Source organism: Elgaria multicarinata, chromosome 2 (assembly GCF_023053635.1).
Source record: "Elgaria multicarinata webbii isolate HBS135686 ecotype San Diego chromosome 2, rElgMul1.1.pri, whole genome shotgun sequence".
Taxonomy (NCBI): Eukaryota; Metazoa; Chordata; class Lepidosauria; order Squamata; family Anguidae; genus Elgaria; species Elgaria multicarinata.
This window is the reverse complement of record NC_086172.1, coordinates 181,709,902-181,737,144: the sequence shown is the minus strand read 5'-3', so window position 1 is coordinate 181,737,144 and position 27,243 is coordinate 181,709,902. Positions and strand designations below refer to the sequence as shown.

Sequence of the window (27,243 nt, the reverse complement as noted above, 5' to 3'; positions counted from 1 at the left end):
CGTCACTGTAGCTGACACCCACCCGTTCCATCACCTGCAGCACCCTAAAAAACCCAGGGGGCTTCTTTGGCCCCAATCCATCCAAGAGGGTGCTCAAGAGGTACTAAGCCTTAGCAGAGGCACTTCAACCTTTTAGAATGGGTGAGAGGGCACAGAAGAGACAGGGGGCCACCAATCACAAATGGTGGAAAGGAAAGGGGGAGGACAGAGGAAGAGGGTGTGGCCATCTGGAGAACCCAGGAGGGGGCTGGGTTGGGACCCCAGGCTGGCTGGATTTGGCCCAGGGTGCTGAGCTCTGCTGTAAAGGCTAACGTCATCGCCCCAAAATGAACTTGTGCCCAATGCAGATATTTTGCAATAGGAGTTATGTACTCCCAGCATATTATCTATAGGGCAGAGATACAATACTGAAGCATAGGTTCAATATGACACTGGAGAGAGGAGATAGATAAATAGATAATAATAATAATAATAATAATAATAATAATAATAATAATAATAATAATAAAAATATGACTGTACCTTGATTCCTACCTGCGTAAAGAAGGGTTCATAAATTTCAACCCCTTTGTCGGATCCTTGCAGCAGCACCTCCTGTCCTCGCCGCCAGCTGTACCGAACGGGCGGGTTGGAGTTGGCCACACACCTGAGGAACACCGTCCTCTCATAGTAGAACTGCTCCTTTGCTTCCCCTATGCTCTGGTGGACGGTCACGATCGGATCATCCAGATCTAGAAACACAAAGAAAGAAGGAGGCGGGCAGAGGGTGAGCACAGGCACCAGGCACCAGGCAAGATCAGGGGAACGGTGACCCACAAGGGGTGGTGGCTGTTGTTGCTGCTGCTTGCGCTGACTTCCACTGGGAACAGTCTCCATCTCATTTCATCCCCTGCACAGATCTCTTTATGCGTTTCTCGGGATGAGTGAGAATTTTGTTTGGATAGTGTTTTGAGAAGGACTTCACAGATTTCTTCATAAATGAAATGGAAGCATTGTGAGATTAAAAATAATAAGTAAAAAATGTAGGAGAAAGAAAAATGGACTGATGCACCCATCCGTCTTGGAGGGCCTTGTTCTTAAAAGCCTGGTATTGGATCCCTGCGTATTCAACCATGTTTCTGATGCTGACTTAAGCCATTTCTACACCAGCCCGAAAATGCAGGCTGGTCACGGCCGAGTCCCTGTGTGTCCAAATGACGCACAGGGACTCCCAGGAGGAAGGAGGAACAAGAACAGGTTTTCCCAGGGATAAGAGAAGATTGAGTGGAGACATGAGAGCACTCTTCAAATACTTCAAAGGTTGTCACACAGAGGAGGGCCAGGATCTCTCCTTGATCCTCCCAGAGTGCAGGACACGGAATAACGGGCTCAAGTTAAAGGAAGCCAGATTCCAGCTGGACATCAGGAAAAACTTCCTGACTGTTAGAGCAGTACGACAAAGGAATCAGTTACCTAGGGAGGTTGTGGGCTCTCCCACCCTAGAGGCCTTCAAGAGGCAGCTGGACAACCCTCTGTCAGGGATGCTTTAGGGTGGATTCCTGCATTGAGCAGGGGGTTGGACTCGATGGCTTTATAAGCCCCTTCCAACTCTGCTATTCTATGATTCTATGATTCTATGATTCTAAGTACTACCTGGGAAAATCTGATTCTTCCTGCACTCCCAGGATCGTCCCGAGACTGTGGGAGGTGTGGCTGCCCATCCCAGCTTCTTCCCTCCTCCCCATGAGTAGTGGGGATAAGTAGAGGGAAGGAGCTGGGCCAGGAGGAATTGGGGGTGGGGGGAGAGGGGTCGGGGCTTTTTTTTTGACCCTTCACTTTACATTGGAGCGCATGTGCACTCAACTCATTTAAAAAAAATTAAATGGTGGCTGCGACAATCTCTTTCCTCCTGGGATGTCACGCCCGCACGAGGACTAAGGGGAGGATCTCATGATCAGGATCTCGTGAGACCCTCCCCACTCCCTCCCACTATACCAGACTGGTGTAGAAATGGCCTTAGAGTTGCCACCTCTCTTTTCTGGCAGACTCGCGCTTAAGAATTCTACAGGTAGGGATATATGAAGAATTTGTTTCAGTTTGGTTTGCATTGGGATTTACCCAGTTTTCGCCTTCCAGGCTGAAGATGGACTTGGGACACAAACTGCAGTCAAGGTCGGTACATTTTCAAGCTTCCAATGTGATTTGCGGACACCCCAGCCCCACATGTGTTTGACAGTATGTGTACGTTTGGAAAATGTGCATGAAAAAGGCATACTTTTGAGAAATGTGCATAAAAATATGTTTTAATGAATGGGAGAAGAATATATACATTTCAAAAATGTGCATAATTCATGTGGACATTTGGAGAAATAAGCACAGATTTTCATGTGAAAAGATGAAAAACCCAGAGCTTGCCGTCTGATATTTAGTTGGAACGACCTTTGAAATGGAATTTGGAGGAGTCTGGAGAGCTCAGTTTTTGGTGATTCATGCAACCCTATTTGCAGGGCAGGCAGATACAACACAGGTCTCTCCATGGCAGGGAAACTTGTGCCTATTGAATCAGGCAGGAGCAGACAGGTGAGAATTTGTTTGTTTGTTTTTCCCCCAAAGAATTTATCCAAATTCATAAATTTCTCAATAAATTTTTGCAAAGTTTTGTTTTTGAATATATGGATATGGAAGAAAGCAAAACTGACAGATCTATCCACTTCTGTCTCTCTGATGTTTCTTGGGATGGAGTGCTGAGGCAGAACATTGATGGTGGAGATCATAGAATCATAGAATAGCAGAGTTGGAAGGGGCCTACAAGGCCATCGAGTCCAACCCCCTGCTCAATGCAGGAATCCACCCTAAAGCATCCCTGACGGATGCTTGTCCAGCTGCCTCTTGAAGGCCTCTAGGGTGGGAGAGCCCACAACCTCCCTAGGTAACTGATGCTTCAGGTGATGTTGCCAAAAACCTAGTGCCCCCAGTAGGTCAACAGAAGCATCTTTCACACGAGACACTTCAAAGCAACTTTTAAAATAATAATCTAATATCTAGGAGACAACATTATTCCAACTCTGAAGTGCTTAATTCAACGGCGGTCATATCAGGCTTCTGGAATGCCCCAGCCAAATTCCAACCAAAAATTCCGTGTATTTATGGAAACTATTCGTAGTGTGATTAGCAGCTGATGGGGGAAATTTTCATTTCATTTTTTGTGATGAATTAATTGGTAGGGAATTCTCACAGTGGGATTCAACTGTCGAGAGCCAAAGCAAGAGGACGAAGAGACCAGTAAAAGGCAAATATATATATATATATATATATATATGCAATCCTGAAATCTCCCTGGAGCATTCAGCCACATTTTCTGTTATTGTGTTGGCTGGACAATATCCCCTTACTGGGTTATTGTATCAGCAGGTATTTTGCTAATACAGGACAAATGCTGCCGGCAGCACACAAAACTTGCTCCCGGTAATCAGCTCACAAAGGGATGATCAGATGATGCACACAGATATACCCTAAATAGCTCACCTTAACAGAATATCCTTATATACACATAAACCCTATTGTGAGTTATTATTATTTTTTAAAAAAAGAGAGAGTCTTAAAGCATTACTGGCAAATCTGACAGTCTCAAATTTCAAACCAACTTGATCCACTGAAAGATGTTGAAGCAATAATATACAAGTCAAACATTCTCAAGTTTGCTTGTAGAACTCCCCTTAATCCACTGAACGACACCCCCAGAGGCTATTTTACACCTTCCACACCCACCCACATACAAGACTTCCGTCCCTTGCCTGCAAAATATATTCATAGGGGATTGTGCAGAGCTTATTCACTCCTAAGAGAAATTGTTTTCTGCTTCCATGGAGCTTTATGATACCAGGAGCTTCAAATGAAAATGGACAAAGCGAAATCCTAGTTTAAAGGCCCAGTATTCTTTGGGCGCCCAAAGGACCCGCAAGAAAATGTCATGGGGGTGCATCCTCACCCGCTAACAGAAGTGCTCTGGTCATAACAGTCAGCCAATCCGTCACAGCACCTTCCAAGTTGCCATAAGCCAATAGTGTCTTGAGCAGGACAAGAGAGGGAGGTTGTGACAGTGGTGGTGGTGGAAAACATACACAGGAGGACCTATGTAGGGATATACATTTCCAAAATACTCCTCAAATCCATTTCTCCACAGAATTTAGACTGATGATTTGCCTGGTCTTCTTTCTGAAGTGGAACCAATAGGCACCCTCGGTTGTTCCATTTGCTATTGTGGTTTCGTTTCTCCCAGGATACGCAGGGCCGGGTGTTTGCCTCATTTGCCACCCACAACTTCCAGTTCCTTCCATTTATTCATGGGCACACATCAAACCAAACCTAACCAAAAAAAAACTGATGTGCAAATGCACATTGATAAAACATGGAAAAATAGTATGGCTGTACGTAAGATCGCATCAAGCTGTTCAATGCCCATGTGGACTTCTGGGAATGCGTGAAACGCGCCACACGATCATGCTTCTATCGCATTGAGATAGCTTTGGTCGCTTCTCCTGCTGTGTTCTATCAGTCCATGTAGTAATACAGATTTGGAGTAGGAAGCGACCAACAAACTGAAGGCACAGAAACCTGTGGTGACTTGCACATGCTCAAATCCTTAGATGAAGAAATATGAGAAATTCTCCTAGTTTGAGGAAGAACGATTGCCGGCCAGTGTACAGTTCCGGAACAATGCAGACACCTTGTTCATTCCTGGTGCTTTCAAGGCTGGAGATGTTGCTGAGGTGCCTTGATGGTTAGCAGGAGCAGAGCCCGGGGGGGGGGGGGCATAAGTCTTGCAGGGTGATTCAAAAGCATCAGCAGAACTTTGGCTGCCAGGCCCTTGTTCCTCAGAGAATCAATTACCACCATAACAAATAAAGAGGTCTGAGACACAGAGATTAAAATGAGCTTCTCTCTTCTTGCTTCCCACCCCCCAAGCACAGAGAGACATTTTCACAAAATGCCAGCATTGTTATCTTTCTCTCGTTCCCACTTTGCAGCAACGCCTGTCCCAGAGGGATGATCAGGGGTCTGGACACAAAGCCCTATGAAGAGAGACGGAAAGAACTGGGCCTGTTTAGCCTGGAGAAGAGAAGACTGAGGCGAGACATGATAGCACTCTTCAAATATTTTAAAGGTTGTCACACAGAGGAGGGCCAGGATCTCTTCTCGATCCTCCCAGAGTGCAGGACACGGAATAATGGACTGAAGTTAAAGGAAGCCAGATTCCAGCTGGACATCAGGAAAAACTTCCTGACTGTTAGAGCAGTACGGCAATGGAACCAGTTACTTCGGGTGGTTGTGGGCTCTCCCACACTAGAGGCATTCAAGAGGCAGCTGGACAGCCATCTGTCAGGTATGCTTTAAGGTGGGTTCCTGCATTGAGCAGGGGGTTGGACTCGATGGCCTTATAGGCCCCTTCCAACACTACTATTCTATGGTTCTATCCGGTGGTAAGAAGGGTTTATGACGAGGCAAGCATCGTCACTGGATGAACTTCCCCAAACAGTCTGTTCTCTTGCAGCAGCCTGCTGGCCTCCCTCCGCCTCCCTCCCTCCATCCCCCCTCCCAAATCTTAGCACATGGTTGCGCAGTGCGGGTGGCCCCAGGAGCTCAGGATCAGGCCTTTGGAGACCTGGTGAGCTTTTAACGTTTCATCACTTGGTGACCTTTCTGCATCTTTGAAATTCCACCACCCACACGGACAGGGGCTGGCTCATTTTTTTAAAAAAAAATCTGAAGAGTAGTGCTGAGCTGAAAAGAGGAAAATATGATAACATATCTCCCGTGCTGTAAACAGAGGAGGATTAGGCATGGCTGAGACTGGCTGCGTTTGATGGCAATCCAGACCTCCTGTCTCGATCACAAAAGAATTGCTGACCATCTCTTCAATTTGAGACTGGGAGAAGGCTCAGCCATCTTCTCAGGGACTCATTCAATCAGCCTCCGAGGAGGAGGGAGGAAAGGTCGTGGAAAACACCGAGAGAAGTTGCCATCAGGAAGAGACGGGAGCAGTCTGGGAAGGATCTCACTGGAATTGCTGCTTCCAATTTCACTGGAGGGCCCATAGTCCAGGGATGATGCACAATCTATGCATGCAGAAGACCCCCGATTCCATCCCCGCTGTCTCCTAGGAAAGGACGTTGAGCAGCAGGGCTGACTGAGTTCCTCTACCTGAGATCTTGAGAGCTGCTGCCAGATGGGGACAGTGTTCCAGCTCAGTAGAAGACAGCTTCCTAAGGTCCTTAAAGGTGCAGGCCTCTAACTCTACATATATCCAGCTCCCAGAGAGGGTCTGAGTCTTTTCGGCTGAGTTTTCGGGAGCCAAGAAGAAAGAGTCATGTCAGAATCTGCTCCACACAACCACAGAATTGAGGAATCAGAAGTTCTCTACTTCAGCGTCTTCCTTCACTCCAGATGTTTTTTGGGAAACCACAAGAAGGGCATGGAAGCACGCCCCCTCCCTTGTTGCTTCTCCTGACAGAATATTTAGAGGTATATTATTTCCTTACATGGATATTCTCAGAGATGCCAGAAGGTCTGAGATGTGTTCCTGGGGATGGAGGAAGGGGCTAACCATTGGCCCTGCCAGTCCTCCTTTTTTAAAAAAACAAAAAACAAAACCCACAACCTTGTTGGGGGGGGGGCACTCAGTTCAGATTGACTTCTCTCCTCCTCCTCTGCTTCTAAGTGTTGAGTTGTTTCCTTTCAGCAGGGGGTCAGGAAGAGGAGAAGCCTCCACCATTTCTTTGGGGTTTTTCACGGGCTGTGGGGCCCTGGACCTGCAGCACCACTGGTTATTCTATTTAGTTAGCAAAATTAATGATGATTGAGATCTCTGCTTTCTCTTCTCCAAATACCAGACATATATTGAGAGGTTATTGGGGTTTATTTTTGTGGTGGATGTATTCTGGAAACAAAGCCCTATGAAGAGGGACTGAAAGAGCTCTGCTTGTTTAGCCTGGAGAAGAGAAGATTGAGGGGAGACATGATAGCACTCTTCAAATACTTAAAAGGTTGTCACACAGAGGAGGGCCAGGATCTCTTCTCGATCGTCCCAGAGTGCAGGACACGGAATAACGGGCTCAAGTTAAAGGAAGCCAGATTCCGGCTGGACATCAGGAAAAACTTCCTGACTGTTAGAGCAGTATGACAATGGATCCAGTTACCTGGGGAGGTTGTGGGCTCTCCCACCCTAGAGGCTTTCAAGAGGCAGCTGGACAACCATCTCTCAGGGATGCTTTAGGGTGGATTCCTGCATTGAGCAGGCGGTTGGACTCGATGGCCTTATAGGCCCCTTCCAACTCTACTATTCTATGAGTCTATGATTCAGTCTTATGCCCGTGGGTTCATAGAATCATAGAATAGCAGAGTTGGAAGGGGCCTAACAAGGCCATCGAGTCCAACCCCCTGCTCAATGCAGAAATCCACCCTAAAGCATCCCTGACAGGTGGTTGTCCAGCTGCCTCTTGAAGGCCTCTAGTGTGGGAGAGCCCACCACCTCCCTAGGTTTGCTGAGTGCCTCCAAACGCCTCCCTCGCTATTTGCCTGGCTGCTACAATTCCTGTTTGAGATCCAGGGAAATGGTGTTTCTAGGGAAGCAGTTGCCCAAGGCTACCCAGGGAGACCACATCTGAACAGAGATGTAAACGTCGCTGGAGGTCCGACAAGAGCAGACTCTATCAGCCAGCTCCTGATGGCGAGGCGCCGAGATAAAGAAGATATAAATTAATGGGCTGGAGAGCTCATTTGCATTTTGTCTCCATTTGGAAAGGAACTAATTAATATGTTTTATTGAGCTAATTGCAGTGCCACCAGCCTTGGGAAGGGGGAAAGAAAGTTCTCAGGAACGTCTATCCAGAAAGAAAAATCTTACTGCTAACATGCGTGACTAATAATGGATGTAGCTCTGTTAAAAATTAACAGCACTTTAATTAAATAAGTATTGCAATGATACCAATGCAAGCCTTTCAGATTTAATGTCCCCTGGGCCTAAACTGCCATTGGTTATATGGCGCGAGACACATGCCCATTAAATCACACACACACACACCTATATCCACTGTAGGAAGTGCTCAAGCCTTGAATGCTCTACGTTTCACACAACTTGCCACAGAAGAAGTATTTTTCTTCTTCTTTGAAACCAGAGACAAACTCCACTCTTAAAAGCAAAAACCAAAGAGCCCCCTGACTGAGGCCTTAGCTAGACAGGGCTTTATCCTGGGGCGAACCCTGGGATCATCCCTGTGCGTCCACATGATGCACAGGGGATCCCGGGATCAGGGAGGGATCATCCCTCCCTTGCCCTGGGATCTCGCCCTCCCCTTTCGGCCTGGTTTTTCCACGGTCTCGGGCTGAACCTGAGACCGCGGAATGTGTGGCCTGTTGCCATGGGTTGACCCGGCTCTATGCGATTCCTCGAGCGGAGGTGGAAGCCGCACACGGGGCGCAGTGCTTCTCAGGAGCGCTGCGCCCATCGGGGATAGGGTGGGGGGAGCGGGGAAACTAAATTATTTTTTTAAAAAAAAACTTACCTTCAGCACACGAGCGTTCATGTGCTGCTTCTCCTTTTAAAAAAAATGGCAAGCGCGACACCTCTCCTGTTGAGGTCATCGCGCCTCCTGTGTAGTCAGAGGAGGGATCTCGCGATAATCACATCACGGGATCTTCTCTCCTCCAGCCTGGATTAAAAGGTACATCTAGCTAAGGCCTGAGCCAGCCCATGCAAGGGAGAGACCACTACTCCCCACCACCACCCTGACCCCCCAGGCCCCATAACACGTTGTTCCAGCGATCTCCCTCCTCTCAGAAGCAGCATTCAGAGTGCGCAAGGGGCTGCAGTGACAATGTACATTCCCCCCGCCAACGCCACCAAGTTCTGTGAGCAAAACTGAATCATGCATACATCCCCAAAATCACCCAGTGAGCTTCACAGCAAAGTGAGGATTTCAATCTGATCTTCCCAGGCCAAGTTCCTGTGCAGTATGCTAACCACTACACCACACTGCTTCTCACACTGGTTAAATCCCCTCCCCTCAATGCGGCCATCTTGATCTGGATCAAGGAGCCCCACAACTGCTGTTATTGTAGGGTGACCCTATGAAAAGGAGGACAGGGCTCCTGTATCTTTAACAGTTGCATAGAAAAGGGAATTTCAGCAGGTGTCATTTGTATATATGGAGAACCTGGTGAAATTCCCTCTTCATCACAACAGTTAAAGGTGCAGGAGCTATACTAGAGTGACCAGCTGTAAAAGAGGGCAGGGCACCTGCAGCTTTAACTGCTGTGATGAAGACGGAATTTCACCAGGTTCTCCATATATACAAATGACACCTGCTGAAATTCCCTTTTCAATACAACTGTTAAAAATACAGGAGACCTGTCCTCCTTTTCATATGGTCACCATATGTTATTGTGTTGTTGTTTTTAATTTAAAAAACCTTTTGCAGAAGAGGTTGAGCAACGTTTCAGTCCCATCCTCCATCTTCATTTCCTCAAAGTGCCCCTGAGCCCATATGGGCCACCTGATCAAAGGTGGGGGAGGGAGAGAGGGAGGGAGGAGGGAGAACAACCAGGCAACGGAAAAGGGAGGCGCTGCGGACCCCTGTTTCTGTTTTCTTTTTAAATTATTGTTATTATTATTTTATTTTTACAGAGGCTGTGGGCTGCCAAGGTAGAGATCTCCATGAACGTTGCTCCTGTTTGCAAATCACGCAAACATGTCCTGTTCACAACCCCAAATGTGAATGTGAGGAAGAACCCAATTCTCAGAAAATGTTCACAATTTCACAAATTCCTCCGATTCTATTGCAGCCTCCTCCGAGATCCTAAGTTGTCATCTTTGTTCCAAGGTGGGTTGTTGTGACATCTAAAACCGCTGTGGTTTCCTCAATGGGGTTTGTTCACCCCGCACAAGTAGGGCTGACCGAGAAATGGGATCAGCGGAGTTCAGATTTCTGTTCCTCTGACCCCCACCAGATTCCACACTGTGGACCAGTTTTGTTTCGTTTTTTTACTTGGAGGAAAGTTATGCAAATTTAGTCACTGAAATATACGTACAATAAAATAAAAAAAACCAATAAAAATCTGCCTCCTCCATAGGTGAAAGCATGAAAATGCACATTTGTGCAGTGTGTGTGTGTGTGTGCGTGTGCACAGTTTCACAAATGTGAATTTGTGCAAATTCAGGAAATTGGGGAGGAAATCCAATTCAGGCAGTGATTGGATGGTGGAATGAAAGGCCCCTGAGAATCTGTAAAATGGAGATGGAATGGATTTTACAAAATCTCCACATGCCTACGGACAAGCCATCCTGTGCATCTATAGCTTGTTGTTGGATGGTTCAAGTGGGTTGTTTTCAGAGTGGCCTGTCGTAAAACTGGCCGAGCAGTTTATGCAGTAACTACCATGAATTAGGCCTTAGCTACACTTCCCTGTTAGCACGCGATGGAGGAAGGAAGATGTCTCGATGTGTTTATTGCGAGATCCCTCCTGTGTTTACATGCAACACGCGGTGACCTCAGAAGGAGGGGCATCACGTCCGCCATTTTTTTTATTAAAGGACCAGCAGTGCATGAACGCTCATGCGCAAAATGTATGTAATTTTTAAAATTTCAATTATTTTCCCCACTCCCCCCACCCTACCCTGAGGACTGCTGCACCCCTGCACGGAGCCGGGTTAACCCGCGGCGCTCGGCCACACGTTCCGTGGTCTCGGGCTCAGACCACGGGAAAACCAGGGCTAAAGGGGAGGGCGAGATCCTGGGGCAAGGGAGAGCTCATCCCTCCCTGATCCTTGGATCCCCTGTGCGTCATGTGGATGCACAGGGACGATCCGGGGATCACCCCAGGATTTCACCCCGTCTAGCTATGGCCTTAGTGAGTTTTGCAAAATTTCCCCAAAACGTTTTTAAAAATAAAGTTAAATTTGCTTGAAACTCCTCAAAGGTGGAGCAATTCTACCAACCCCCCCCCCCCCCCGGCTCTACTCTGCTGATGAGTGCATTTGTGCTCATTAGCGGAGTAGCGGAGCAGGCTGCTGGGGTCGTCCCACAAAGTTCTACAGGATACATGATGGGAGTGAGCAGAAAAAGCAAGGGAAGCAAGCCACAGCAAGCCACAGAGTGCCTCAACATCTGTAGGAAGTAGTGTAAATTCACAGTTGAGGATGTGCAAAACGGCCTTTTATCTTCTTGTGGATATTTGGGCAATTAATCAAGGGTTACCCACATGCTCATATGGCCATTCAGCATGACTAGAGGTACACAAGGTACAAATGTGTGTTTTTAAAGGGCAGATAGGACTTTTAAGTATTTACATATTTTTTTTTACATATTTTACATATTTGGCAATGTGAGAAGCAGCTGCTGCAAGAAGTAACAATTTTTATTCCCTATTCCTGAAGCCGGTCCAACCCCGCCCCCCTCCCGTTCTGAGTTAAGCACAAGGCAGCGGTTGGGGCGGGAAGAGGGGTTTGTTTTTTTTAAAGAAAACTCCAATAATATTTCACTAAGTATTATTCAGATGGCCATATTATATGGGTAGATACCTTGGAAGGAAATTAAAAGTGACACGGCAATAAGAATGCCTCGCTATCTGCAGAGAGACCCAGGCAAGCTCGACTCCGAAAGGTAGCATGGAAATTAATGAGGCAGCTGAACTATATTTTCGGCCCCTGAATTGGATCTTAATTGCTACAGCAGGGAGAGAGTTATAGGCCTCTGCAGGGACATTTGTGCGAAGCCGGCCCAGGATTGTGCTCCTGGAAAGCCGGAGAATCACAGGGCTGTGAGGTCCAAGGACAGAAGTGAAGCTCACGGAGTTCCAGGGAATGTACTCCCTACTGGGTGAGCACAGGATACCAGCAGGACCAGTGCTGGAATATTTTGCTCCCTAGGCAAGGCGAGCTACTTGCACCCCCCCTAAAAAATGTCAACTGGCTGGGGGTGATGGGAGCTGTAGTCTGGTGCTTCTAGAGGGCCCCAGCTTGGGGACAGACTATATCCTGTCCCGCCCTCACATCATCATCATCATCATCATCATCATCATCATCATCATCATCATAAATACTTAAAAGGCTGTCCCACAGAGGAGGGCCAGGATCTCTTCTCGATCCTCCCAGAGTGCAGGACACGGAATAATGGGCTCAAGTTAAAGGAAGCCGGATTCCGGCTGGACATCAGGAAAAACTTCCTGACTGTTAGAGCAGTGCGAAAATGGAACCAGTGACCTAAGGAGGTGGTGGTCTCTCCCACACTAGAGGCCTTCAAGAGGCAGCTGGACAAGCATCTGTCGGGGATGCTTTAGGGTGGATTCCTGCATTGAGCAGGGGGTTGGACTCGATGGCCTTGTAGGCCCCTTCCAACTCTGCTATTCTATGATTCTATGACTCTATAATCATCACCCCCTATCTGGGGACCCTCCCCTTGGCCCAGCCACCACCAGCCTTCCTCGGCTGCCTCTCTCACCGGCCTGGGTGGTGTTGCTGAGGTCAAAGGCCCTGGCAGCTGCCCATGCTGGAGACGGCAGGGATGAGGCAGAGGATGCCTGAGCTGGCGGCCTCCTCCAGAGTCTTCTCCAGGCTGCAGCCGGTGTGAGGCAACAACGAGGCGAAGGAGGAGGAGGAGGAGGAGGCGCCTGATGAAGCACCGCCACCTGAGAGCACACCCCCTGCTACCCAGGCAGGCCCAGTGCCCAGGTACGAGAGTGCGAGGTGCGCGGGCAGGCCCAGGCCGAAGAAGCCCAAGCCCGAGCCCAGCTCCGAGCAGGGCAGCAGCGGGGCCAGCAATGATTTTTTAAAATTATATTTTTTCTTAAAACAACTAATTTGTATAAAACTGTGACCCTTAAAGACCCGTACTGCGCCCCTCTGAGGTCTGCGCCCTGGGCGGCTGCCTAGTAGGCCTAATGGTAGCACCAGGCCTGGATACCAGCGGTAACGTGGCTGGAGGCTGGAGGCTGGACCCCAGAGTCCAGCTGTGACCAGGAAACTCCAGGCTGAAACATCACTGTGGAACCAAGACCCCCAACCCAGAGACACCCCCCCCCGAGCCTGGAACAACATCTGCACCCCCCAAGCCTAGTTCCTCAGAGAAGGGCCGCATCCCTTTCTCCAAGAGCTCCGGGTCCACGGAGTCCGAGCGCCAACGCGGGCCTGAGCACTTGGAGAGGCCGCAAAGGGCTGTGCTCCTGGCCAGAGGCCTTGTCTGTTGGAGGCGCCCGCTTTCTGGAAAGGGGTGGAGTCTGGGAGGGAGGCTCCAGGCGAAAGCACCAAAGGCTTGGAACAGAGATGTGCTGCCTCTCTGCAGAACTGAGTCCCGCAGCTGTTTGAAAGGGTCTTGGGGGGCCCATTTGGGGTGTCCCCCCTGAGGGACTTCTGTCCCTGCGGAATCGCTGGGATTGCAGACATGGCCACTTCCAGCCCGCCCCAATGCTGCTCAGTGCCCCCACCCCCACCCCTGACCTCAATTAACCTGTTTCGTTTCGCGCCAGCAAGACGCCAGCCCACTTCGCAATCCAGTTTCCATTTCGGAGTACCTTGGATCAGCACCGGCAAGGAGGTCTTGTCATGTGGGAGTGCAATTCAGCTTGACTGATTCATTCATTGGTTAAAAATGTTATCATTGTGCAGTGGCCCTAATAAATACATTTACTCATGTAGTTTATGAATTGCTTTCCAATACGCAAAGGAGTGTACAAACTTAAAAACCTCATTAAACTCATGATATAAATTAAAACTGAAAGCTTAGTGGTCCGTGGCGGGTCAGGGGCGCTTTCTCACAATCCTGTTAGCAGGGGTATTTGGGAGCCCGGATTTTTAGTAACATGAAGAGGCACACTCAGAACAGTTGTGAATTTGGGGTTCACCACCACCCCTCGCCCGCCTTCCACCACCCTCGACGGTTCTGGTTACACTTGGCTGAGTTTTGCCCTTTCTGCCAACAGACCTCGTTATCATTCCTGCTGTGTCCCCAAAACATTTTACATGCGCAGGTATGTAGTGGGGGAGAAGGGATGTCTCTTAGATGTCAGAGGCAGGATAGGTGCAGAAGTGCAGGAACTGCCAATCAATCCATCTCCACGGAGAGAGATGAGTTTGCCCTTTAGATGAAAGGGTCAGTCGCGTGCTCCGAATATCTACCGCGGATAACATGTTGCCAGAATTTCTTTCCATCCTGGGAAAGGATTGGGAGCCACAACGAGCCCTCCGGATCTCATGTGAACGCTTGTAAACATTGCGTGGGGCTTTTGTAATGCAAATGCGATTCATTCATTGCAAGTCAGATCTTGTAAGTCGACATATCCTGGGGCCGTTATGTCCAGCAGAAAGCAACGTACCTGGTGCCCCTCTCTGCAGTGAAGGGGGGGGGGGGGTTTGAGGCGTTGCTTGCAGCTCGGGGTGGTGAGGAAAAGAGATGCGTTGCGATTCACAATTGCCTGGTCTTGTTCACATTTCTGTGTACTATTCTTCCATTTTTCTTTCTTTCCTTTCTTTTTTTTGGAGGCCACAAATTGTGCCACCTTCCAGTGCTGTCTGTTCATTTAAGGGGCTGGAGCACCTCCCCTATGAGGGAAGGTTACATCAACTGGGAATGTTTAGCTTGGAAAAAAGGAGGCTGAGGGGAGATGTGATAGAGGTGTACAAAATTATGCACGGTGTGGAGAATGTGGAGAGGGAGACATTTTTCTCCCTCTCTCAAAACACCAGAACCCAGTGGGTCCATTCCATGAAGCTGACTGGTGGGAGATCCAAGACAAATAAGAGGAAGGACTTCTTCACTATGGAACTCACTACCACAGGATGTAGTGATGGCCATCAATTTGGATGGCTTCAAAAGGGGGTTGGATAAATTCCTGGAGGAGGGGCAGGCGATCAATGGCTAGTACCCTTGATGGTTGTGTGCTGCCTGTGCAGTATTCGAGGCAATAAGCCTGTGTGCACCAGTTGCTGGGGAACATGGGTGGGAGGGTGCTGTTGCACCATGTCCTGTTTGTTGGTCCCTGGCCGATGGCTGGTTGACCCCTGTGTGAACAGAGTGCTGGACTAGATGGACCCTCGGTCTGATCCAGCCTCAGGGCTCTTCTGATGTTCTTTTGTTCTTAATCCTGCCCTCCCTATTGGTTATAGATCTGCACAAACACTTGTGTGCATTGATGAAACACAATGCAAACAACAACAAAAATGAGATAGCGCTGGGTGAATTACCACAAGTAAATGCATGATTTACTTAGAAAGTACCTGACCACAGGACTTGCTATCATTCAGCAAGGATTGTATGAAGAATTCGTTTCAGTTTGTTATTACCCAGTTCTCACCTTCCAGACCAAACACAGACCTGGATGCAATCTGTGGTCAAAGTCTGTATGTTTCCGGTCTTAAAAAATGTGTACAAAAGCACAGGTACGTTTGAAAAATGTGCCTGAAAAAATGTGTGCGTTTGGAAAATGTCCACACAATCACACTACTCAATGGGGTAAGAGTGCATTCATTTCAAAGATGCACACAATTGATAGTACATCTGGAAAAATATGCATGAAAATGTTCATGGATTTTTGTGCAGGGGGAAAAAACCTCTTCAATTTGATACAGGCTAGAGTCGGAATGAGCTTTGAGAAGGAATTTGGAGGACTTTTGGTGAGCTTGAGTTTTGCTGATTCGTACATCCTTATATTCAGCATAAAGAAATTGTTTGTGCCCAAGATCGGGAACAGCAAGATGTACTGGGAAGGTGGCAACAAGAGAGAGGGCCTTTTCAGTGGTGGCCCCCCAATTATGGAATGAACTCCCCACTGGGGCCCGCCCGCCATCTTTCTGGCACCAGGTTAAGACTGTCTTCTACTCCCATTTATTGGCATATGAAGGGAACATTTATGCCAGGTGTCTGAATGGGTTTAGTATTTTGTTGAACTTGCTTTTAGCTGTATAAATTGTTTTTTAAATTTTGAATATTTACATTTGTATGCTCTATTTTGTGAATTGTTGTGAACTGCCCAGAAAGCCTTGGCTGTTAGGTGATACAGAAATGGAATAAATAGATAAAATGAAATACTGCCCCTGAATCTTCTGGTGCACGAGAGAAACAGTTGTGACTGAGCGAAATACTGAAGTTTCATTTAGCTGCTATGGCTGATAGTCATTGGTAGACTCACCCTCTACAAATTCAACCATTGCCTGTGTAATGTCATGGTACTGGACACCACCACATCCTGTGACAATTTCAATTTTTTTCATTTATGCAGCTGTCACTCATTTCGGCTCAGACCAGACCCCCTCTATTATCTTGGCTTTTAAGACCTTTCCTCTGGGATATCAAAGAGTGAGACAAAATTTTGAAATGGGGTAGAGTCATGCCCATTTCTCCTTAGTTTTCCTCCAGGAACATCCTCATAGAATCATAGAATAGCAGAGTTGGAAGGGGCCTACTAGGCCATTGACTCCAACCCCCTGCTCAATGCAAGAATCCACCCTAAAGCATCCCTGACAGATGGTTGTCCAGCTGCCTCTTGAAGGCCTCTAGTGTGGGAGAGCCCACAACCTCCCTAGGGAACTGGTTCCATTGTTGTACTGCTCTAACAGTCAGGATGTTTTTCCTGATATCCAGCCAAAATCTGGCTTCCTGTAACTTGAGCCCGTTATTCCGTGTCCTGCACTCTGGGAGGATCGAGAAGAGATCCTGGCCCTCCTCTGTGTGACAACCTTTGAAGTATTTGAAGAGTGCTATCATGTCTCCCCCCAATCTTCTCTTCTCCAGGCTAAACATGCCCAATTCTTTCAGTCTCTCTTCATAGGGCTTTGTTTCCAGACCCCTGATCATCCTGGTTGCCCTCCTCTGTACACGCTCCAGCTTGTCTGCATCCTTCTTGAATTGTGGAGCCCAGAACTGGACGCAATACTCTAGATGAGGCCTAACCAGGGCCGAATAGAGAGGAACCAGGACCTCATGTGATTTGGAAGCTATACTTCTATTAATACAGCCCAAAATAGCATTTGACTTTCTTGCAGCTGTATCGCACTGTTGGCTCATATTCAGCTTGTGATCTACAATCAGTGGTGGGGTTTGTGATGTACCCCCAGGAATGGACAACACTTTTGTGACATACCAGCACTTCTAGGCCATTTTCAGTAGCGTTTTCAATCTACATGACCGATGTTGTGCTTTCTAAGTGCTCCAAACAGCTAACAATGGAATATGTATATAAAAAAACGGCCTCCCCTGCACCAGTCAGAAGTGATACAATCTACTCACAGGTTGGCCACCTCCAGAAGAACTGGGCTAATATGGCCTCCTCTTCGGTCTACACTCTGTTACCACACAGTTGTGCATTCTTGAAGTCGTGCATTTTTTTAGAATGCACACTGGAAGTTGGGCATTTTGAACGCTATGTGCTTTAAACCTGTGCCTTTTCACTAGTTGTGTGTTTCTAAAAGTGTGTGTTTTGTGAATGCAAGTTCAGGAATTTGCGAATACTTTTAGAAAACATGCCCTCCCATTTGCATTTGAGGATGCAAACGGGGCATTTCTGAGTGGTTTGCGAAATGGAACTGAATTCTCATACAACTCATAAGTAAGCGTCATTCCCAGGGAATGTTAGGGAAATGAAAACAGTAACCCCCCTGCCCATGTGAAACTGGTGGTGGCTAAAAGGGGTGATCAGAGGGATGGGGGGGTAGCTAATTTTGAGCTGAATGGATAACTTCTTCATGGCTTGACACACCCATGAACCTGCTTCGCATGTAACAACAACCCAGGGTTTACCCATGATTTGTCTGCCAGACAGTCTCACAAAGTACAGGTTGTTTTATTTTGTTTTCAATTCCTGGGTTGTTTGATTCCATCCTCCTTCACCTGCTCTCCCTTTCCCCCCAAATGCCTTTGCACTACTGTAGTACTGGCATGCAGAATGGCTTCCCCACTTCTTTTTAACCGCACTTGCCTGCTGCCTCTGTAGCCTGGCAAAACAACCCATGAATAATCCAGCACATAATGACAATTCCAGTTAAAACAAGCCAGAGTTCACAACCCAACAACAAAGCATCCATTCTCTTGCTTGGTTGTTCATGGTTAACAACCTATAGTTAACCCATAGCTTTCAGTTCACACATAACAACAACCTAGGATTCAACCCATACGCAACCCATACTCTGGGTTGTCATTATGTGCAAACCAGGTCAATCTTTCTCATGCTGCAGAGAAATCAAGGTCACAGCTAGACCTAATGTTTATCCTGGGATCATCCCGGGTTCGCCCCTGCCTGAGCACTGGATCCCCTGTGTGTCATCTAGATGAACAGGTTTGAGCCCTGGACGATCCAGGGATAAACCTTAGGTCTAGCTATGGCCCAAGAGTCAACCGTGGTGTGGCTTCTGGCATCATTTACTTACAGTATACGTCTACTCTTATGGACTTGATTGCTGGTGAGCCCAGGCCGTTCTCAGCCTTGCAGTAGTAGCGGCCTCCTTGATGTCGCTGGATATTTGCAATCCTCAATGTCTCATTGAAGACACTCGAGTCTTGAAACCGGTCAGAGGCACTTCCTGCTGTTTTGGTCCACCTGATCTGAGCAAGCATCGAAAAAGACTGTTATTTTAGCTTGGCCATTTGTTTTTGACAACAGAGTGTAGCTGCACACGAAATTATACAGAATTTACATCATAACTGACATCAATTATACAAGCTGCCGAGAGGGGTCTGACACCGAGAAAGAGAATTGCGTGCGTGTTGTACTGTCAGAAACACTCGACAGGACAACAGCAGCATGGTGAGCTTTTTCCACAGATGAGGTGTTTATGGACAAGCCTCCACTTGATATGGAGATGCAGCTAATCCTAGCTTCTCATGAATGTATCTGTGCACTGGAGGGAAGGGATGAATTAGGCTGCCTTTTACAGTCCATTTCCCTTTCACTGGTGTTCAGCTGATATCGTGACAATGACCCTACCTGGCCAGAGAAGGCCTCCCAACGGTCATGTGTGTCGTCTCCACCCCTGAACGTAAAACCTCCTGCTGGACTAGATATATATTATTTGTATTATTAGTACTAATCTATTTAGCCTGGAGAAGAGAAGATGGAGGGGAGACATGATAGCACTCTTCAAATACTTAAAACGTTGTCACACAGAGGAGGACCAGGATCTCTTCTCGATCCTCCCAGAGTGCAGGACACGGAATAATGGGCTCAAGTGACAGGAAGCCAGATTCCAGCTGGACAGCAGGAAAAACTTCCTGACTGTTAGAGCAATACGACAATGGAATCAGTTACCTAGGGAGGTGGTGGGCTCTCCCACACTAGAGGCCTTCAAGAGGCAGCTGGACAACCCTCTGTCAGGGATGCTTTAGGGTGGATTCCTGCATTGAGCAGGGGGTTGGACTCGATGGCCTTGTAGGCTCCTTCCAACTCTGCTATTCTATGATTCTATGATTCTAATAATAATTATAATAATAATAATAATAATAATAATAATAATAATTCTTCCCGCCTCTATATTCTGATCGAGGTGGAGAAAAACAGTAAATATAAAATACATAAAACTGAATTAAAACATAATATACATTGTTAAAACATCCTAAAATCATTCTAAAAAATCATTCCCCTGGATAGGACTGCTGGAAGAGATCAGTCTTAATAGCTTTCTTAAATGCTGATAGACTGTTAAGTTGACGAGTCTCCTCCGGCAGGCCATTCCACAGTCTGGGAGTGGCAGAAGAGAAGGTCCTCTGGGTAACAAGTTGTCAATCTTTTTGCTGGCTGAAGTAAATTCTTCCCAGAGGACCTGAGTGTGCGGGGCGGATTGTACGGGAGAAGGCGATCCCGCAGGTAGCCTGGACCCAAACCATGTAGGGCTTTAAAGGTGATAACTAGCACTTTATACTTCGCCCGGAAACTAATTGGCAGCCAGTGAAGAGATTTTAAAACTGGTGTAATGTAGTCACCCCAGGTGCTGCTTAAAATAATAAAATAATAATAAAATGTACTGCTTAAAATAATAAAATCCCTAAGCGGGTTTGCAAATACCAATATAAAAATCACAGCTTAAAATACACTATTAAGAACAATTTCAGCAATAATAATAATAATAATATACAAAAACAATAAAATGAAGCACCATGATAAATAATTATGATTAATTATATGCCAGAAAGCCTGCTGAAATAAGTGCATTCTCAGGAGGCCTTTAAACAACTGTCATGGATTTAACACAAGAAGTCCTCATTCTTATTAAACATTCTTTAAAAATTAGAACATACATCAAAGGCTTATGCGTACACCTTTCAGGCTAGATAAGATCAATTTTGAATTATACCTTTGAGAAGATAACTCTTTACTCAAAATTTGCCTATTAAACTTGAGTCTATAGATTTTTCAAGACATCTGTATATCAAGCTTTTTGATGTGCATACCATTCAGAATATATATCTTTGGTCATTAATTGATAAGCAAAAACTTTCAGTACACTTTTGACCTGGAATAATACAGCCTTACGCCTGTTCATTACTCAAATAACATTTTTGGCCCAAGTGATAGGACTTTAAATCAGCATTTTTCTCTTTGCATACCATCCGGTTCATCTTGACCATTTTTTTAATGCCAGTTACCAGAATGCATTGTCAATTTACTTGTGTCTTCTCTGTTGTGAGGTGCCCTGCCCTCTTTTAAATCTAGTCACTCTGGTATAGCTCCTGCAGCTTTAACTGTTGTGATGAAGAGGGAATTTCCCCAGGTTCCCCATCTATGCAAAGGACACCTGCTGAAATTCCCTTTTCAATACAGCTGTTAAGGCTACAGGAACCCCTGTCCTCCTTTTCATAGGGTCACCCTAGACAAGGCCTGCTTCTAAGATGCTGCATAGAAACAAGGTGTTCTATGTGGGGCTGCCTTTGAAAAGGATCCAGGCACTTGACTTAGCCAAGCACGGTGACTGTTAATTCAGATGGCCAATTCAATCCTCTGATGTTCTCACTTCTCCATCTTCACTGGCCGCCAATCTGTTCCTGGGCCCAATGGGAACTGTATGTTTTACTCTTCAAAGCTCTAAAGAGCTTGGAGCCAGGTTACGGGAACGAGCGGCTCTTTCGGGTCATCATCTGAGACCCTCTCCCAGGTGTCCCCACCAAATGAGGGGTGGTGGGTGGGTGGAAAGAGGGCAACCTCTGTGGAATGGCCCTGCGCCACAGAGGCCTAACTGGAGCCCCCATCATGTGCTGGTCTTTTCAGTGAAGACCCTTTTTTATTATTTTCCTAGGCATGTTAAGAACAGTTTCAAGCTTCTAGACCTTTGCACGGATCTGTTTTTGTTGCAGGTTTTACTTCGGTTTTATTATCATTGTCTGAACGTTATTCTGTATTTCATATTTTTTAATTTACTTCTTTGGTTCTTGTGCAGTGTGAGTGTGTGTGTGTAAAGAAAGGCTGCTTTTACTGTTCTTCATCAGCCTCCCACAACTGGATGCTCTCCAGGTGCTTTATTAGGGTGACCCTATGAAAAGGAGGACCGGGCTCCTGCATCTTATACAGTTGTATTGAAAAGGAAATTTCAGCAGGCGTCATTTGTATATATGGGGAACCGGGTGAAATTCCCTCTTCATCTCAACAGTTAAAGCTGCAGGTGCCCTGCCCTCTTTTAAATCTGGTCACTCTAGTATAGCTCCTGCAGCTTTAACTGTTGTGATGAAGAGGGAATTTCACCAGGTGCTGCATGCCTACAAATGACACCTGCTGAAATTCCCTTTTCTGTGCAACTGTTAAAGATACAGGAGCCCCGTCCTCCTTTTCATAGGGTCACCCTACTTTAGATGACACCCCCATCATCCCTGACCATCGGCCCTGCTGATGGGGGGTGATGATAATGGTAGTCCAAAACATTGGGAGGGTGCCACATTAGGGATGGCTGTTCTACATTCTAATTACAGTAACTTCCTAGTACATCAGCCAGGAGTAATTTGGAAGAAAGGGCAGGCCCTTGGTCATCCATCTCAGCATGAAATGACTTGGCTTGTGTTGTTTAAAATAACTGGTTACGGCTGGAGATGGGGGAATCCATGAGCAAAATTTAAGCCTGGCAAATCTGGATTCAGGAGGACCCATTTCTTTCTGCTATGTGGGAGACATTCATTTCATGTATAAACATATAGACCCGCTCCAGATGGAAACACATTTCTCTCAAACTGCCTGTTTTTCAGAAATACGCCTTCTGGAATACATCAAAATATTTTTTAAAATAGATATATTGGGGAACAGTTTTCAGAAATCATAGGACACAAAGTTGTTGTTTTTTCAACAGAGAGGTGTGCCCTATTCACAAGGTCTGCGTAGTATCGATGGTGTCATTCTGCAAACTCAAACTGCGCCAGCAGAACTCCATTGAATCTTTCCAATCTTACACATTTCACTCGTGCACACATTTGCCCAGCAACTGGTTGCACACTTTTGGCTGCACAACCTCAATTGCACAAACTTTAATTGGATTCTTCTTTCGTACATAGTTCAGAACCCAGTTTCCGCTAGTGAAACGTCATTCGTGCAAGCAAAATGGCAGAGCTTGATGCCCTCCGAGTCATAGAATCATAGAATCATAGAATAGCAGAGTTGGAAGGGGCGTACAAGGCCATCGAGTCCAACCCCCTGCTCCATGCAGGAATCCACCCTAAAGCATCCCTGACAGATGGTTGTCCAGCTGCCTCTTGAAGGCCTCTAGTGTGGGAGAGCCCACAACCTCCCTAGGGAACTGGTTCCATTGTCGTACTGCTCTAACAGTCAGGACGTTTTTCCTGATGTCCAGCTGGAATCTGGCTTCCTTTAACTTGAGCCCGTTATTCCGTGTCCTGCACTCTGTATTAAAATGTCAATACATTTCATCCAACATCCTGCCTTCATCTTTGCCAATCTCTTAGCAAGATAGGAATACAGCAGTTGAAGAATGTCAGACCACTGCAGTGGTGGGTGTGGGTGTGTCATCCAAAACAGCAGAACATACCTGCATAAATAAAATAGAATAAATAAAATAGGGGACAGGCCAAAGTGGAAATTTACACTGGCTGTTTCCAAGGTAAGTTGCCAGTATTTTCAGTATTCATAAGCAGAGCCATCCTGAGAACCACACAGGCCTTGAAAACCATACAGGCATACAGGACAACAGGCCCAGGCTGTTTCTACAAGAACATAAGTGCCCTGCTGGATCAGACCAAGGGTCCATCTACTCCAGCACTCTGTTCACACAGTGGGCAACCAGCCATCGGCCAGGGACCAACAAGGTAGGACATGGTGCAACAGCACCCTCCCGCCCATGTTTCTCAGCCACTGGTGCACACAGGCTTACTGCCTCGAATACTGGAGGCAGCACTCAACCATCAGGGCTAGTAGCCCTTGATTGCCTTCCCCTCCAGGAATTCATCCAACCCCCTTTTGAAGCCGTCCCAATTGTTAGTCATCACTACATCCTGTGGTAGTGAATTCCATAATTTAGCTATGTGCTGTGTGAAGAAGTCCGTCCTTTTATTTGTCCTGAATCTCACACCAATCAACTTCTTGGGATGACCCCACTGGGTTCTAGTATTTTGAGAGGGAGAAAAATGAGAGAGGGAGAAAAATGTCTCCCTATCAGCATTCTCCATACCATGCATAATTCTGTACACCTCTTCATTTCTGTGTCAAACAATAGCACCGCCACCTTGGAACTGGCGTGCGCCTTCTGGACTTTTTCGTCTTAAAAAATGGCGGAAGTTTCTGTGAGCATGCCTGCTCCAAAAAGCAGCGCCCCCAGGGCAAAAATGGCTTCAAGCATTTGCGCTGCCGATAACCCCAGAGAAATGTGTTTACACAGCAGGGTGGTCTCACAAAGCTCTTCAGATCGGACTGGTTTCCCTGATCTTTGCAATCCTCCCCAATACAATCTCAGGGTGTCAGGTCATCCCAACCCAAACAGATGAGTTCCGCCAGGAGAATTTTATGCACACATGAGACAGCCAACCTGAGCACAGTTACTTCCTGCCCTCCCAGACTGTCAGGATTTCTCTATTTTTAGACTTTTTTGCTACGAGCAGCTTTAAATCTTCTGTACAAGGAATGTGCCGTAGGACAAATGCTTGATAGGATGTCAAATTGATTGTTTTCCCACCCCACCCCCTTCGACATTAGAAAATGTATCCTCTGTGAAATGTATTATTGGGAACCGGAATTTGGAACTATCCTCAGGGCTCTGAGGTTAGCTAGCAAAGGCGGCATTTGATATATATTTTTTTCTAAATCACATTTCTGAATCGAAGAAATGGGCAATGGATCTCAACCCTTATGTTCTGGCTGACTTCAAATGCATTTTGTATTGATCAGGTAGGTTCATGGGAACATGGTCATTCATCACGGAAAGCCGTCGCTGGAGGCCAGGAACCAGTCATGGTGGCTTTGGTCTACATTGCCCCAGTCTGCAGCCCCATGTGTGCCAGTGCACAGTGAAGGCAGCTCCAGTGCAACATGCCCAGAGAAGGGGCAGCTCCTCATATAATCACGTAGCTCTTTCCCCCTATAAAATCCAGATGCCTGAATGTCTTTTCTTCTTCTTTTCACAGAGCAGCAAAGTAGGGATGGAGGAGAAATCTTCATGTGAACTGACTTAATTCCTCACTTTTGAACCAACACTTGAACATAGTGTGCAGACTTCTACTGTTACTTTCTACTGTTAGTTTTTCCCTACCCTGTGCCTGCTTACCCTACCCTGTACCTGTTTGCATTCTCTTCCCCTCCTTATTGTTTTACTATGATTTTATTAGATTGTAAGCCTATGCGGCAGGGTCTTGCTATTTACTGTTTTACTCTGTACAGCACCATGTACATTGATGGTGCTATATAAATAAATAATAATAATAATAATAATAATAGGCAGGAGGGTGCTGTTGCACCCATGTCCTGCTTACAATCATAGAATCATAGAATAGCAAAGTTGGAAGGGGCCTATAAGGCCATTGAGTCCAACCCCCAGCTCAATGCAGGAATCCACCCTAAAGCATCCCTGACAGATGGTTGTCCAGCTGCCTCTTGAGGCCTCTAGGGTGGGAGAGCCCACAAACTCCCTAGGTAACTGGTTCCATTGTCGTACTGCTCTAACAGTCAGGAAGTTTTTCCTGCTGTCCAGCTGGAATCTGGCTTCCTGTCACTTGAGCCCATTATTCCGTGTCCTGTACTCTGGGAGGATCGAGAAGAGATCCTGGCCCTCCTCTGTGTGACAACCTCTTAAGTATTTGAAGAGTGCTCTCATGTCTTCCCTCAATCTTCTCTTCTCCAGGCTAAACAGGCCCAGTTCTTTCAGTCTCTCTTCCTAGGGCTTTGTTTCCAGACCCCTGATCATCCTGGTTGCCCTCCTCTGAACACGCTCCAGCTTGTCTGCATCCTTCTTGAAGTGTGATGCCCAGAACTGGTGGGTCCCTGGCCGATGGCTGGTTGGCCCCTGTGTGAACAGAGTGCTGGACTAGATGGACCCTTGGTCTGATCCAGCATCAGGGCTCTTCTTATGTTCTTTATCCTTCAAACCAAACTTCAGATTGGGGGGTAAATCTCAAAGATTGGGATGAGCTGAATTTAAATTTGGGGGGTGGGGAGAGGGGGGGGGAGAGAGAGAGAGAGAGAGAGAGAGAGAGAGAGAGAGAGAGAGAGGGAAATTGCAAAGACTTTCCATCAGACTAAGCATCATGGTTATTCCTTAAGCACTTTTTCAGTTGCCAGGCAAGCATTTCCATTAAATTGAGAGATCTAGTTTCTGCCTGGAGCCATGTTAAAAAAAGAAAAGAAAAAAGAGAGAGAGAACAATGAAATATCACAGTTTCATATTGAACCTTCATGGGTTGCCACATTGTCTCTCCGGTTCCTCAATCTAAAACAGCGGGTTGTTTAGATTTCATTCAGTTACAAGACATCGAATACTCCCATTTAGCATATTTTACTTGGAAACTGGGAAGCTGTTTGCTAATTCCCGTAGGCTTATGCACACCCCACGCCGTTGATAAGCAGAGGAGGTAAGCGTATAGGAAAAGAGAGGGCAACTCAATGCAGCCCTTTCACTGTGGCACATTGCAGGATTCACTGCACAGCCCTTTGTACGTCGCTGCAGGAGAGGGGTTGACGTTGGTACGGTACCGTAGGTGACACAGCAATTGGGGACTGGCCACCCACAGAGGACGGCAGCATAGCCCTGCCTGCCTTTCTTCCTTTGAAGCGGACACTCTGGGGGTGATGAATATGCAAGGATGGCATGAAGATCTCTCCTCCTACCACACAGTATATATGCTAATGGCTGCAAACGGCTCTCTTAAACAGCTATCCTGATAAAGACAAAGTTGGTCATTTAAAGCTTAAAAATCTGAATACTGAATGATTGCAAATAGCCATTCGAAAGCGATAGGTAAGGGGAGGTGCTGACATCCAAAAGAAAGTCCACTTCTCATGGAAATGAGAGTGATGAGGGCAGGTAGGAAAAGGGCGTGGCAGCCACGGAGCAGAACAACCCCCTTTTCTAGTCCGAGCCTTGGGGTGGGGTGGTGGAGGGGGAGCGCTCCCCACCAGCAAAAGATCCAAGAGGCACAGCTCCTCCTCCTCTTCCTCCTCCTTCTAGCATCAGCTGGTCCCACGATGGCCTGAGCGTAGCCCTGGATGGCAGCTGAGGGCAGGCCGACCAGCTCCCACAGTGGGCTGGAAGAGACCTTCCCATCACACCCTCCAAGCCAGCCTAGGACCTTAGTGGAGCAAGGTCTCAGCTACTAGGAGAAAACAGACATAGCTGGGAGGGGGGGTGACTAAAATGCCAAAGAGAGACATTTCTTAAAGGGTCACAGACTCCTTCTGGGAGTTATATAATGAGGGGCCCCCTGCTTGTTGGGGAGGTGAGGGCCCAGAGCAGGCCTTTGTGCCTGTGGCCCTTCAAAGTTCACCACTTGCTGAGGTGAGTGCTGAAGGGCCATCAGGATCAGGACATGTGCCGGACCCTCAGCTCTCACGGAGCCTGAAGGTCTGTCGGAAGGAATTGGCAAGGAAAAGCAAGGAACCTCTCCTGGCTTTATAGCTGACTCCTCGCTCTCCTTTATTCCTCATATTGAGGCAGTAGCTAAATCCTGTCGTTTTGTCCTGTATAATATTGCCAGGATTCGACCATTTTTGTCTGTCTCTTCCACCAAGACTCTTGTTCATGCATTGGTTATTTCTCGGTTGGACTACTGCAACCTTCTTCTCTCTGGCCTTCCTTCTTCTCACATCAGT

At 46.9% G+C, this 27,243-nt stretch overlaps 1 protein-coding gene across 1 annotated transcript in view; it reads right to left on the bottom strand.

Moving 5' to 3' along the window:
• MDGA2 (MAM domain containing glycosylphosphatidylinositol anchor 2) overlaps positions 1-27,243 on the bottom strand; it is a 511,487-nt gene that overhangs the window by 252,985 nt on the left and 231,259 nt on the right. Inside the window, exons 3-4 of the mRNA XM_063118281.1 lie at positions 18,389-18,563; positions 535-731 (exon numbers count right to left, since the gene is read on the bottom strand). Of these exons, the coding sequence (XP_062974351.1) occupies positions 535-731; positions 18,389-18,563 (372 nt within the window). The remainder of the gene's footprint in view (positions 1-534; positions 732-18,388; positions 18,564-27,243) is intronic.